This window comes from Xiphophorus maculatus, chromosome 8 (assembly GCF_002775205.1).
Source record: "Xiphophorus maculatus strain JP 163 A chromosome 8, X_maculatus-5.0-male, whole genome shotgun sequence".
Taxonomy (NCBI): Eukaryota; Metazoa; Chordata; class Actinopteri; order Cyprinodontiformes; family Poeciliidae; genus Xiphophorus; species Xiphophorus maculatus.
The window spans coordinates 26,321,593-26,335,724 of NC_036450.1; the positions used below are offsets into that span (position 1 = coordinate 26,321,593).

General features: G+C 40.1%; 1 protein-coding gene and 1 long non-coding RNA gene across 5 annotated transcripts in view; both read right to left on the reverse strand.

Moving 5' to 3' along the window:
* Positions 1-8,039: 8,039 nt before the first annotated feature.
* LOC111609468 lies at positions 8,040-10,212 on the reverse strand. The gene is made up of 2 exons (XR_002753138.1): positions 9,018-10,212; positions 8,040-8,983 (listed from the first exon to the last, which is right to left on the reverse strand). It is a non-coding gene; the product is annotated as an uncharacterized LOC111609468 (long non-coding RNA).
* A 1,002-nt stretch (positions 10,213-11,214) lies between these two features.
* The window catches only part of LOC102229021 (neuropeptide Y receptor type 1-like), a 41,017-nt gene continuing 38,099 nt past the window's right edge, over positions 11,215-14,132 (reverse strand). For all 4 annotated transcript variants that reach the window (XM_023338822.1, XM_023338824.1, XM_023338823.1 and 1 more), the window contains one exon: positions 11,215-14,085. In XM_023338822.1, the coding sequence (XP_023194590.1) occupies positions 13,635-14,085 (451 nt within the window). In that variant the 3' untranslated portion in view covers positions 11,215-13,634. The remainder of the gene's footprint in view (positions 14,086-14,132) is intronic.

Genomic DNA, 14,132 nt, shown 5'->3' on the forward strand with positions numbered 1-14,132 from the left:
CATTTTGTCATGGAGGGAGTATTTGATCTCATCAGTTTATTGGGGGTTTTTTTCCACTGACATCACTGGATGTGACAGACTCGACTTTGCTGTTATCTACAGAATGTTATTGGTGCTAAGGAGGAAAATACAGTTTTTGATATCATCACTTTACAGTTACACTGTACAAATGTTATACTGTATTGTATAAGCATTATTTTGTTTAAACATAATTTCATCCAGAAGGTGGCAGTAGCACGGTTTTAGTACCTGCATAAACAAGGCTAGTACAGTGCCTAACAGGAATTGGTTAAGTTTTCCTTCAAGCTTGGTCTAAATTAGAACATGAAGAGTTTCTGTTGCTGCTATGCATAGTGGATGAAATCATTATTAGTAGGGACTGCACAGAAGGAGAAATCAGTCCAATCCTGTGGTGACCTTCCTAATTGGCCAGCTGGTGAGTTACAGGCAGCATCAGTTTCATCGCCTTAAATGTGTTCAACATGAATATGTTGTATGACTACAATAAGGCATCAGTTAAAATTCCTTGAGTCCAGTAGTGTGGACCTGATTTCATGTGGCACGTTGTGACTTCATGTCTGTGTTTAGGAGGTTTGTTGTTTTTGTTCTTGCACCAGTGTGACCAGACATTTTTTTTAGGTGCACTATTGAGAAATCTGGTCATATTTGTAACTAAATAGATGGCACTCTAGAGGCCTGTGAGAAGACATCTCAAAAGGCAAGATGTCATTCAATCTAAAAATAATACAGAACAGATTACTATTATTATATAAATGGAGACAACATTTAACTGTGGGAATCTTCCCATAGGTGACCAACCTACCAAATCTGCTCCACAGATCATGTCACAGAAGAACTCCCCATCTGACCTAATTTGAAGCTGACCTTAAAGGGAGTGTAAGTCTGAAGGCCAGTAGGTGGCAGTCTAACAGCATCATTGATGAGCTGAATTGCAGTCAGTATGTTGCCTTCACAGCAGCAGCAATACAGTAATCACCATTATAAAAATTATTCCTGCTGCATCTATTCCACATCCTCCCTGAGGATTTGGCTGCAGTTATTTCCATCTCACCCTGGAAGATGTTTTGACAGCTGCTCCCTCTGCTGTGCACCTCCTGTTTGTTAGTAACACCATTCATTTCTTGGCGATGGTTTTTGCACCTCAGTTCAGGATTCAAAAATGTTACTGTTCCAATGAGATTACTTTGGATGTAGATGTCTTAACTTGGTCATTCTCTCAAACTCCACTCCATGACTGTTGGATCCTGCAGCCTGTAGTCAGGACAGAAGTTCTACACTTGTGAGACACCAGACATCATTCTGTCCGTCCATCCATTGTCTATATCCCGTTGTTTGTACAGGGTTGCAGAGTTCGATCCCTGTGCCCATTGGTCATTGGGAGAGAGGTGGGTGGCACCAGTCTAGAACAGACACACAGGATAAACAATCATGCACCCACACATACACACACGTTTCTCTATCATTGCAGGGACTTTTCATTGACTTCCATTCATTTCTGCAGCCTAACCCTAACCAAAACTCAATTCACTCCTTAGTCCTAACCCTATAACTAAAAACATAATTTCTCCTTGTCGGTTCATTGCGGCCTTGCTTCTTACAGACTGGCACAGGAGAGCTACTATCCAGTAGCTTCCCAACATCAGTGTGTGAGTGTGTGTGTGAATGAGGGGATGACTGACTGTAGCACAATGCGCTTTAGGGTCCTCTGGTCTTTATCAAGTACTATACAAGTATTAGCTGTTTACCACATGTACATAGTCATGCTTTACTGCTTTAGTTTATAGAGCTGTAGAATCATGCCATTACTTGAATGTGGTATGTAAAGAGCAACATGAAACAACTCCATCTAAAAAAGTCTTTATGATTGAAAATCCCTCAGTTTGACTGTAATTTCTTGGTACAGTTTTGACTGTTAAACTTCAGTTTCTAACCTTTGTAAACTTTTATTATGTTATGTCTTTGCTTTATTATGCTGCTGAACTTTGTGTGGGTTTATCTGCATGGCACTCAGGAGGTCATCTGCCAGTGCTGGTGTAAAAGTCAGTTCTCACAGCAGTCTACTGAGAAGATGGCTCTCACAGACTTTCATGTAAATATCTTTGGACTTCTTTTGTTCTTGTGTATAAAATACAATGTACTGACTGGGTCAGAGTTCTTTGATGCAGTCTTTTCTCTCGTACAATATCCACTAAATCAGCCTGAGTGCTTTCACCTTAACAGTGCTTGGACAACTTCATCTTTCCACCGCAGTTGCTGGATTAAATCAATTTTGCAATGTGGTGAGTTAAGATTCCTCCACAACACACCTGAACAGCAGAATGAGCAGGTATTGCTTAGGGTGAAAACTAGACTTAGAGAGTCTTAGACTTAGACTGACTGTATTGTCATTTTGCATGCACAAGGTGTATACAGAACGAAATTTCGTTGCATACGGCTCAGGACAGTGTTTTGAGCTTCCAATGTTGTGAGGTTACTCCAGAATAAAATAAAATACAGTATAAAATATGAATATAAATCTAAATATAAAATAAGTTATTTAGCTCTGTACATGTGCAAGGTATGAAGTGGAGACCAGTTTTTGAGTGCAGTCCAGTTAAGAGTTCAGCAGTCTGATGGCAAGTGGGAAAAAGCTGTTTCGGAACCTGGTGGACCTGCACCGGATGCTGCGGAACCTCTTCCAGAGGGCAGCAGGGAGAACAGTTCATGGTGGGGGTGTGAGTGGTCACTGACGATGTTTCGGCCTCGGGACACGCAGCGCTGGGATGAAATGTCCTGAATGGAGGGAAGGGGGGCCCCGATGATCCTCTCTGCTGTCCGCACCACTCTCCTCACGTTCTTCCAGTCGGAGGCGCTGCAGCCTCCACACCACACAGAGAGGCAGCTGGTCAGAATGCTCTCTATGGTGCTTCTGTAGAACGTCTTGAGGATGGGCGGGGGCAGGTGTGCTCTTCTCATCCTCCGCAGGAAATACAAGTGTTTCTGTGCCCTCTTGACCAGAGACGTGGTGTTCCCAGTCCAGGTGAGGTCATTTGTGATGTGCACCCCCAGGAATTTGGTGCTGCTGACCACCTCCACAGCAGAGCTGTTGATGAGCAGTGGAGCGTGGCTGGGCCGGTTCTTCCTGAAGTCGACGATCATCTCCTTCGTCTTGTCAACGTTCAGGATCAGGCTTTTGTCTCTGCACCAGTCCACCAGCTGCTCCACCTCCTCTCTGTAGTCCAGGTCGTTGTCGTCTCTGATGAGGCCCACCACTGTTGTGTCGTCCGTTGGTTATTTGTTTAGATTTTTTTTCCTGTTTTTGGCAGCTCTGTTCCAACAGTATGTAATTTGAACATTACTTATTAGTATTGTTTTGACCAGTATTTGTATGTTTATTAGTAATATGAGCAGCAGTGGTCTGATCAGCCACCGTTTAAGTTTCCCTTATGTTTTATTTGTTAGGTCAGTCTGTGTTGAAGTCTCTGATGTTGACCTCTGTTCTGGGTCCAATTCGTCATTTTTGGGTACATTTTTGACTGTTTTGTGATGAATTAAGAATCAATTTTGAAATCATTTAGAGTCTCTCTGGCTGGTTTGTGTAAATCCCTGACAGTCACAAAAAAAAAGAATTCTGCAAGGGAACAAATAAAATATTTATATAAATATGAATATTTCATTTCAGTATGTTCTATTCAGAGACATTCAGCCGATTTGGTACATTACAGTTCAGATACATCATGGTAACAATCAGGAAACTAATGACGCAAAAATGAAGCCGATTCTTTCATTTGCAGCAGAACATGTCGTGAACTCAGAGTTGTGACGAGGAAACTAGTTTCACCTTTTTCTTCACATCTGACAGCAACCAGCCTGGTGAATTATAGATCACAAATCAGAATCCCTGAGTTTTAGTACCTTGGAGGAACAAACCAGAGAAACAAAGATGTGAGAGGATGACATCATTTATTCAGCCTCCTTCATCTGTTTTTGCCGCCTGCCTGCGGAAAAGGGAACAGAGATCTTTAGCAGTCTGCCGACTTCATCCTCAGAAGGAGTTTGGCACATTGACACCCTTCACCCATTCTCTTTTATCCTTTTATATGAGAAGGAGTCTCGGAGAGCTGTGTAGTAGTGAGATAAAAGCTCACAGTCTCTCTGGGACTTTAAGTGTTTCTGGAGTATTTAAACACACTGATCAATACAACAGGAGGGCGAGCTCTGAATGCCCTTTACTGAATGTCAGGGTCACAGCAGCCGTTTAATGAACAAAAGAACTGATGAACCGACCACTTTAATCTAACTTTAATTAACCTCGCTTTTTTTCAGCTGCAGAAGCTTTAAGTCCCAGTGAATCATCCTGCATTTATGAAAATAATTTGAAAAAGTAGGTCAAACATTCAATAATGTAGAATATTGAGTCTTGTCAGATTTAAAGTTCCTTTTTAAAATAACATTTAACCAGGTATTAAACATATGTTATATAAAGCTCACATTTCTGTTTTTAAAAATAGTGTTTAATTTCATGGGTCTGATATATCATTCTAATTTCAAATGTCATATTTTTATTAGCGGTTAGTGGCAAATTAACTTTTAATCAAAATTATTGAATGGGTCTGTATTTTAAATTCCTCTAATATACAGACCCGTACAATAAAAACATGCAATCCAGACTAGAATTAATTTATGTTCCAAATATTACTAGTCAAAATCAGCGCTAAACTAATCGGTCTTTAGCCTCAATATAAAAGTACTCAGTGTTTCAGCAGCTTTTCAGTTTTCCACTCCTTTGCCTGCATTACGCCTGACAGTTCCAGATGTGTGGAGAATAGAATCTGAATGCTGCTTCTCCATGTCCATCCTCTGGTTCTGCTCTGCATCCAGAACAAGAACCAGAAGACCTGAGAGGTCTGGAAGGTTGATACAACAACAGATTTTTAATGTATTGTGGTGCTAAGTCATTCAGTGACTTATAAACTAACAGTATTTTAAAGTATTCACTCACTGAAGGACTGTAGAACTGGGTGATGTGCTCTATCTTCCTGGTTTTAGTCAGAGCTCCAGCAGCAGCGTTCTTTATCTGGAGGATTGATTTGTTAGGCAGCAATAATCAATGCGACTAAAGATAAACGCCTGGATGAGTTTCTCTAGATTGTTTCTGAGACATTAGTCCTTTAATCCTGCAGATGTTCTTCAGGTGATAGAAGGCCGACTTTGTAATTGTCTTTATGTGACTCTGAATGTTCAGGTCAGAGTTCATCACTAACTGAATAAAGTTGTGGCACCTCTACACATTGATTTGTCCTAAATATCCGCTCAGTGTTTGACTGGATTAACATTCACCTGATGATATTGTAAAATAGAGTTGTGTATCATCTGCATAGTTATGGACCCTAGTTTATTGTTTTCTATATTGATCGGACCATGTTCTCAGCTCTCTGCTATTTACATTGTTAACACATGACTCTGTATTCAGATATAAGGACACCTCATCGCTAAGTTTGCAGATGACACTACAGTAATGGCATTGATTAGCAGAAAAGAATTAATCATCGCACAGCAAAGAAATTGATCACCTTTAGGTTGGTACAGACAACAGTCTGGTGCTAAACAGCCAAGACAAAGCAAATGATCACTGGTCCGCTGAAGACACAGCGTCAGCATGCTCCTCTCAGCACTGGCAGCTAGTCACTAGAAAGTAATACTTTGCTCTGACTAGCTTATAAGGAATCATTTAGCTGCTTGAATAAAACTCTGAGTGTTTAAATGTGCAGACTTTATGAACACTATCAAATCAAATGTAGTTGTGTCTGTTTTAAGCATACTAAGTTGTGTAGATAATGCAAATATTTGAGTAGTTAGAATTATTGTTTTTATTAGAGGTATGCATTATTTATGAGTCTGTCTGGCTTAAATGCAAAGTAATGCACGACAGCGTTCACTGTTACATTTTAAATAAAGGGTTCAATAGAATCATTTTCTTCCCTTTGGAGCCTGAAATGAGGCCCATGGTTTTCACTCTCAGTTCTGTTTTATATAGTTGAAACCAGAAGTTTACATACACTGAATATAAAGACATGCAACTTTTTATCTTTGTCTAAAGTTAATTCAGAGCAACTTTCTTTTGTTTTTGGTCAGTTAGAACTAAAAAGATTAAAAGGTTCTTTCTATTTGTTAAATGCCACAAAAATGAGAAAAAAAACAGGTAACACTTTATTTGATAGGGTGTGGATAAGGCTGACATAAACATGACACAACACCTGTCATGAACATGAATGAGTCTTTATGAATTTACCGAATGACACTTCATCAATAATGACACACTTAATGCAAAGTTGCACTAAAAGTCCATTAGTTGTGCCAACTTTGTTTTATTTTGTGAATAACAGCACTGTTGCATTGTTTGAAACCAATCTGGTTTCCAATTGATGCAATTTGAACGTGAGATATAAATATATACTGAACTGAAGTAAAATGACGGCTGTTCATTCACAGAAACAAGAAAACCATTTGGGCCCTCGTTGACCTCCATGCAGGCCCAGCTGGAGGAAAAGGTTTGAGGATAGTCCACACCATGTGCTCCTCTGAGCCTTTAATCAGAAGCAGAGAGACACATTTCCAAGAAATGCTGTTGCCTCTCCATTTGCACACTGCAGCAACCCGTCTTATTTTAGAAGCAGCTAGTGTAAGAAAGAAGTTGTAGTTCTTCCTCTTGATTTACCATGACAAGAACACAGAGATAAGATTTTTTCCCAACAGCTTTTAAAGTCGCTGAGAACACCGCTGCTGTCGGGTTGCCAGGACAGAAAATTTAACACGGCACACAGCCGACAGTTAGCCTGGAACATCGCAGAAACCCTGAACTGCACAGGGATTTGCTGAGGGTGTGCATGGGTGAGTCACGCCGCATAAATTACCATGAGTTTACTTTATAATAAGAATAAACAGAGAGGAAAGCAGGGCAAGTTTGACTGGTGCAGCTTTAGGATTCATTTCAGAGGACGAGAACATGACTTAAGGAAGACTTTCTTTCTTTCTGTCTCTGCTTGTAGCTGAGCGGGAAAATGGGAAGCAGAGCAACAAGGCTGCAGCTCCTGGATCGTCTTAGACATTCGTCTTCTCTCACATCCTGAACCCAAAGTTTTACCAATAGCCGTCTTTCATAAGAACACTCTGTCAATATATTTTGCAGAAGTGTTGTCATCTGGTTTGTGGGAAGACAAAAAATGACTTTTGAAGCCACATCTACTGCATTTCATGTAGAACTCAAGCTGAACATGTAACGTCAAACTGGTATAATAGAACAGCAGGAAATGATGGCGATAAAAACGGTAACTGAGAAACTGATATTATATAGTCATGCAGGAAAAGAGTAATTTCTTTAACTTCTAGTTTTAAAAATCAGTTGATCTGGAGTTTATTTGGCTCTAAAATCAAAACACACAAAAGATTCCTTGTTGTCTTTAGTGTTTAAAACAATCTCAAAAAGAAACACATAGTTTAATAAACCTTTCACTGGACCTCACAGCTGTCACTAGTTGCAGGACTGTCACTCACGAATCTGTTGCGTCCAGAGCAACCATCTTTTCAGTGTTTTCTGGTTGGGTGAACGCTCATTATTCTATTGTTTTAGTTTACATATGAAATGATTTAAATTCCCTGTGATTTGCAAAAGTCTTTCATGACAAGACTGGAAACTCAGGTTGCTCTCTTTCTTCTGTCAAAACATGTGTAAATGGTCTGCGTAGCGAAGCTTTTTGTCCATCACCCTCTGTCTATGACAGGGTGAGGCTGAAGGAGTCCAAGTAATCCACACATACGAGGCCATCACAGCAAATTAGACCACAACTCAAATTAAAACAATTTTTTGTGTGTGAAATGCACAGTGTGTGTGCATTTGTTGTATGTCTCTGTGTTGCCCTGCGACAGACTGGCGACCCGTCCAGGGTGACCCCGCCTCTTGCCCGGAACGTAGCTGGAGATAGACACCAGCACCTCCTGACCCCACTAGGGACAAGGGTGTTAGAAAATGGATGGATGGATGGATGACAGTAGTTTATTTGGTATCTTTTCTTCACAAATGAAATCACACATAAGCTCATGTACAGTAATACAGCATCTATGACAAACATTCAAAAATCACAGCATGAGAAAATACAAAGAAGAACTAAGAGACGGCTCAGATCAGACACCTGGAAAATAAAACCTCTGAATATTGTACAGATTTCATAAATATATCTTACAATGACATTCATTTGCTTATTCACTCTGCAGCCATTTTTCCTTCCTTTAGAAATAGATTCAACTTGTTAAGCTACCGACACATTCCCTAACACGTTCAACTCCCTTATAAATCAATATTACTTTAAGTCGCTCTCTAAAAGGGTTTTCTTCACCATTAACATAGAACGTGTTTGATCCAGTGTGTTAGCTTGCAGATATTTAAAAAATGAATTGCATTAGCATATTTTTAAAGACAGTATTTAGTGGAGCAATGAAGTTTCATTATCACATCATTTATCTGAAGTCTAAAATCTAAAAACCTTCTTGAAACGAGTTCAGTTGGTCTAGTAGGATTATTTAACAGCTGTGTTCAGTTCAGGACAATGGCACTTCTGAATGAATGAATGAATGAGCACAATAGTTCATATGTGGTATCCTTACTTAATTATATACATATATATATCATTTCATTCCTTTGAGCCAGTGATGGATTTGTTGTATCATGCTTATCTTGCTGCTTAACCCAAGAACACTTCAGCTCAAATAATGACGGTCTATAGGTATTATGGTTGATCACAGTCAATACATTAGAAATGCAGGGCGACAGGAAGTGGAACTATGTATACACATACGGCCAGCATAGCTTTTAAAGGCAACTATCATTTGAAGATTGCTATGTGTCTTTACTCAGATCTTTTTAGATTAATTGTAAAATTTGATGACCTTGGCCTGTGTTGGACTGGTGACCTGTCCACAATGTAACCTGTGTTACATCACACAGGTTACAGAGATGTAACACAGATGTAAACTGCTTTTGGAGATAGGCACCATCCCCCTGAAGACCACGCCTTTTGTTGCTGGTGCAATGAAAGATGCAAAAACAGAAGAAATATTTAAAGGGGCAAATACTGTTTTCCCAGCACAAACAGACAAAGAGCGAGAGAGAGAGAGAGCGAGAGAAGTGATGAAACTGTTTTACTTATCTGGTTGTATCAGATTGGCTTGGCTTTCTCATCAAGGCTACCGACATTGAATTTTAATGTTGCTTTACAAATGTGCATATTTCTGTTCTTCAAACTGACCAGAGGCTAAAATTCAGATTTAGCAAAATGTGTGGGAGATATCTATGAGCCCTCAGTTCACCAGTCATGGACATAGTTTGTATTGAATGGCTCAGAAATTTTCATTATGCTTTAAGCTGGTATATGTCTCACACTTTGAAATACCTTCATGTATTTTCCTACCAAAATGAGAAATTCATGGATAAGGAAGGTGCTTAAACCTCAGCATTGTAGCTAACTTAACATTTAAAACAACCCTACAAGGTTTTACGTCATGGAGACAAAATAGGACTAAAGAGTGTCAGTAACAGCCATATGTATCGTCATAAGTCATATGTATCATCACAGAAATGTTCTATTCAAAATTCAGCCACTTGAATGACTCAAGTATCAAACTGGTCCAAGCAGCTCATACAGAACTCAGTAGATGATCACTAATAGCATCTACAATGTGAAGTTACAGTACAGTGATGGTGACTAGAGTTCTACCACTGCATCCAAATAAATACTAGTGAGCTTAAGTGTTTCAAAGTTCCCACTAAGGCTTGTCATTTTTATAAAGATTTATTGTAAAAATTGTCCAAGTTTACACAAGTTGTACAATAAATTTTTAACATTGTACCTGGATAACTCAGGTAGAAACAGGTGAACCTTACTACAACTGTTCACTTAACCTTTAAAAACAAAGCTACTTCACACCAGTGGGAGGTCAATGCCATCAGCAGATCTGCTGATGTTAGAGTAAAATTATTAATACATTCAATCATCTATACTATATTAAAAACTAACATCACTTAGATTTACCCATGTCACATTTCTCTAGAGTAATGCAGGCCAGTATTGCAGTCAAGATCAACTAACCCGAGACCAAGACAAGACCAAGACCAGCGCCCCGCACTACATGACACAATAAAATGTGAAATATGATCAAAATTACTAATCAAATTGATCTGAAAGATTTACATTCCCATAAAAACACCTAGATATTAAATACTTAGAGCTGAAATAAATTGAACCAATATTAAAAGCAGAACAAACTTTTTGTTCTGCTTTGCTTCCATCTCTGTGATACAATCTACGGTGGTCTCATGCCATCCCTAACAAGATAACGCCCTGGGCGGTTGCCCGTATCATTCATGTCAGAAACTACCTCTGTCTGCACCATTAAACATAGTAATTGAGGCAATGCACTAACTGTTAACAACACTCAACTATGAACACTGACCAAGGAGCAACAAGCAAGAAGTAACCAAGCACAAGTCGCACACCGTGACTCTTTTCGCCGTCTCTCCCGCTGCATGAAGCCAGGCAGCACAAAGCTGTAATGTCTGCGACATGACCTGTGTCATATGGCAGGTGACAAAAACAATCAAAGAGCAATGAGCATTGAGCATGCTCTGCCTGCTTTCGTTCTTCTGTTTTATTTATTTGCTATATCAATGTATATAATAAAATAAAAATAATAATAGCTACTGCAGCAGGGGCACAACTACATACTTTCTGAGGTGTATGCGAACATGGGCTGCGTAAAGTCCGTCTCTAGGTAACCATGACAACAGCGTCAGTTCGTGTGGTTTAGGGGGGTCCTATTTAAGTCCCGAAACCACAATTTAGCTGACCTTAATATTGCCCGTGTTTTGTTTCGGTCATTATTATTACACTTATTGTTGAGGTGTGTGTGATAGGTGTGTCTATCAGACATTTATAGCAATACAGAATAAATCGTGTCCTGTATTGGTTCAATACGGGGCGGGACAACAACAACCACCTGTCATTTTAGGCTAGCTTAAGCTAACCTGAATATTTACAACTCTCTTGTTGATACACTGACGTTACTTACCTTCTGTCTTTCAACCACTTTGAACAGCTTTTCTTTGTCTCTCCAACATCTTTATCTTTCCCCCTCTTCTGTTTTGTGCCCCGGAGTTTTTTCCTGTGCCCCATCTTTAGCTCCCTGTTCCTACAATTCAAATTTAAAAGAAAAAAAACGCGCCTCAGCGGGTTCTAGAAGGGCCGCTGCACAAGCTACCTGTATGGGAGTTTAGTTGCGCCTAATCAGTGCTGTTCCTCTGTTATTGATCATTTCATACACAAACAGCTGTTAACATAAAATGGTGACTAGAAAAACAATTCCCCACATCGTTTTTGCGCCCCCTCAGTGCAGCGCCCCCATGCGTTGCATAAAGTGCATACCCACTTTTTGCGCCACTGTACTGTACGGCCTCGGGCGCCAAGACCGACTTGTCACCAAGACCGACACCAAATGCGGTCGAGTCGGAGAGCATCTCGAGTACTACAACACTGATGTAGGCTACAAAACAAGATAACCTTAATTATGCAAATTCAACAGAAGCAATAATGTCACCTTCCTGAAATAATGACCTACATCTTTTTGGTTTTTTTCCAAAAGTGATTTTTTTTCTAAATCATCTTTCTGCCAAAAAATGACATTTTAGGAAAGTGACAATATGATAGTCTGAAATTATTGAGAACATTTCATGTATCCAAACGGGACCAGATGACACATCATGGTTTATGCTGCAACGTCCGAATGGGGAAAAAACAAATTTATGGCACTTTATCATATTTGTACTGGTATGGTATTAATTCCCCTATTTATCTTATGGTGGTGTAGATAATGATAAACAACTAACCTGCTCTGTATAATTGTAACACGCATTGAACCGACGTAATGATGTAGCGAGTTTGATCTATTACATAATTTATTTTCTGCAGAGAAAGAATACTGTAACCAATTTCTAGCTGTTTTTTTTCCTTTTAGCATTTTTTCCTTAAAAAGCTTAAAAGCTGTTCCTTTCCACATATATTAAAAAAAAACATTTGCCAATACAGCAACGCAAACGTATACAGAGGGAAGAGATCTCAACATGGTCTTCCCAAATTCTACACTCATCTCTGCCTGCTACTCTCTGCCCTCTTCCTGTCAGATAACTTTCAAAAAAAAGGCCACAAAAAGATATTTTAAAGAATGAACAATGATAAACAAAGCCTCAGCACTTACAAACATGTTCATCTGTTACTCACGTGGACAAACTTGTTGGTATCCCTCTGTTAGTGAACGTCTGGTACCAGCCATTTGAAACGGACCGGTACAGAATAGTGTAATATTTCGTTGTTAGCCATTCTTAGGTGTTTCTAGCTGTGTCTGGGCCGTTGTCCTGTTGGAAGGCCCATGACCTGCAACTGAGACCAAGTTTTCTGACAAGGTTGTTGAGTTTTGTCCAAAATGCCTCAATTGTATTGTGTCCTGAACCCACTGACAGATGTAGGAAAGCTGCCCCTGATCAGAACTGAGCCTCCTCCATGTTTCATAGTATGTTTTTTTTTTGGTATGAATCAATTTTGGTCTCTGAATGCAGAGCTGATGTGCTTTGGTAAAAACATCCAGTATTGTCTCGTTTGTCCAGAGGACATTTTCCCAGGAGAGCTGTGTCTTGTCAATATACAATATAGCAAATTCCAGTCTCGCTTTTGGGTGATTTGGTTTTAACAGTGACTTCTCCCATGAAGTCCACTTTGGCTCAGACAAAATGTATTGTTCAATCTGATAGACCTTGACCATGGAGTCTACCTTTAATTTGCTTGGAGGTTGTTCTGGGCTCTTTGGTTTCTATTTGTATTCTTCTGCTCTTCAACCTGTCATCAATTACCCTCAATAATTGATACAATTGAGCATCAAGCTGCTTAGAGATGCTCCAGTAGCCTTTACCTTTAGCATGTTTTCTTTCTCATCTCCTGTGACAAATCTCTCCTTTGCTTCCTGTGGTTCATTGTGGTTTCCTTAGTTTATTTTCAAAATGATTCTGGTGAATCACAATTCAGAAGCAAACCCTGATTTTTGTTTTTTAATTTTCAGTCATTTTTTTATTCATCTTTACTTTAGTCAGTTTCAGGTTATTTCAGTGGTGATTGTGGGGTACCAGCAATTTTGTTCATGTGTGTAAACAGTAAAATGTGTTTTTCACCAAAACATTAAAATGTCTGGTATGAGGTTGATCTGTCACAACGGCTGTAACTGGAAAGCTGAACCTTTCCAGGAGGGTTGCATGGTTTACACCAGAACAGTCCAGGTCCTTCAGCTTCCTCAGTTTTGGGGTTCTGGACTTCCAAGTTGCATCCACAGTCTTCAAACTTTTGAGATGATGATCAGTCACAACAAGAGTAATACGCTGTCAAATATTAGCTTGAAATAGAATTAGACCATTTTCAGCCAAATTCAAGTGAGGACAGTGTTGAACTGGCTCAACGTTGATCATTATCAGTTACACACAACTGATGTAATAACAACCACTCCGCTTAGGATCTTGTCAAAGAATTCTTCGGTCCGCATTGTTACAAGTTAGCCGGTAATGTTTTGGACAGCAGAGCGGAGCTGATCTCAGGTCTGGGTGAGGGGACACACACTGATCCCATCCTGTTGAGCGAAGTGGCCTTTGTTATGCCCTCGCTGCCCACCGTAGACAAAGGGAAGCTCTCATAGCTCTCGCCTGCCCGGGTGCCACACTGGCAGCGCTGCAGCGTCGTCCTCAGCTCCCGCTGGAAGTTGCTGTTGAGGAAGCCGTACACCACGGGGTTGATGCACGTGGAGGCCATGGCTGTAAGGTGGCAAGCGGAGAAGACAGCGTCATGCTGACATTTCGGCAGGGCCTGATGATGCCAGTCAAACAGAGTGTTGAAGACATTCAGAGGGAGCCAGCAGAGAGCAAACGCGATGACGATGGCTAGCAGCATGACATTGATCCTCTGGGCTCCCCGAGTCCTCCTGCTGCGCTCCAGCATGTCCCTGCACAATACAGAATGTACCCATTACTACACTGTTCACTGCTGAGG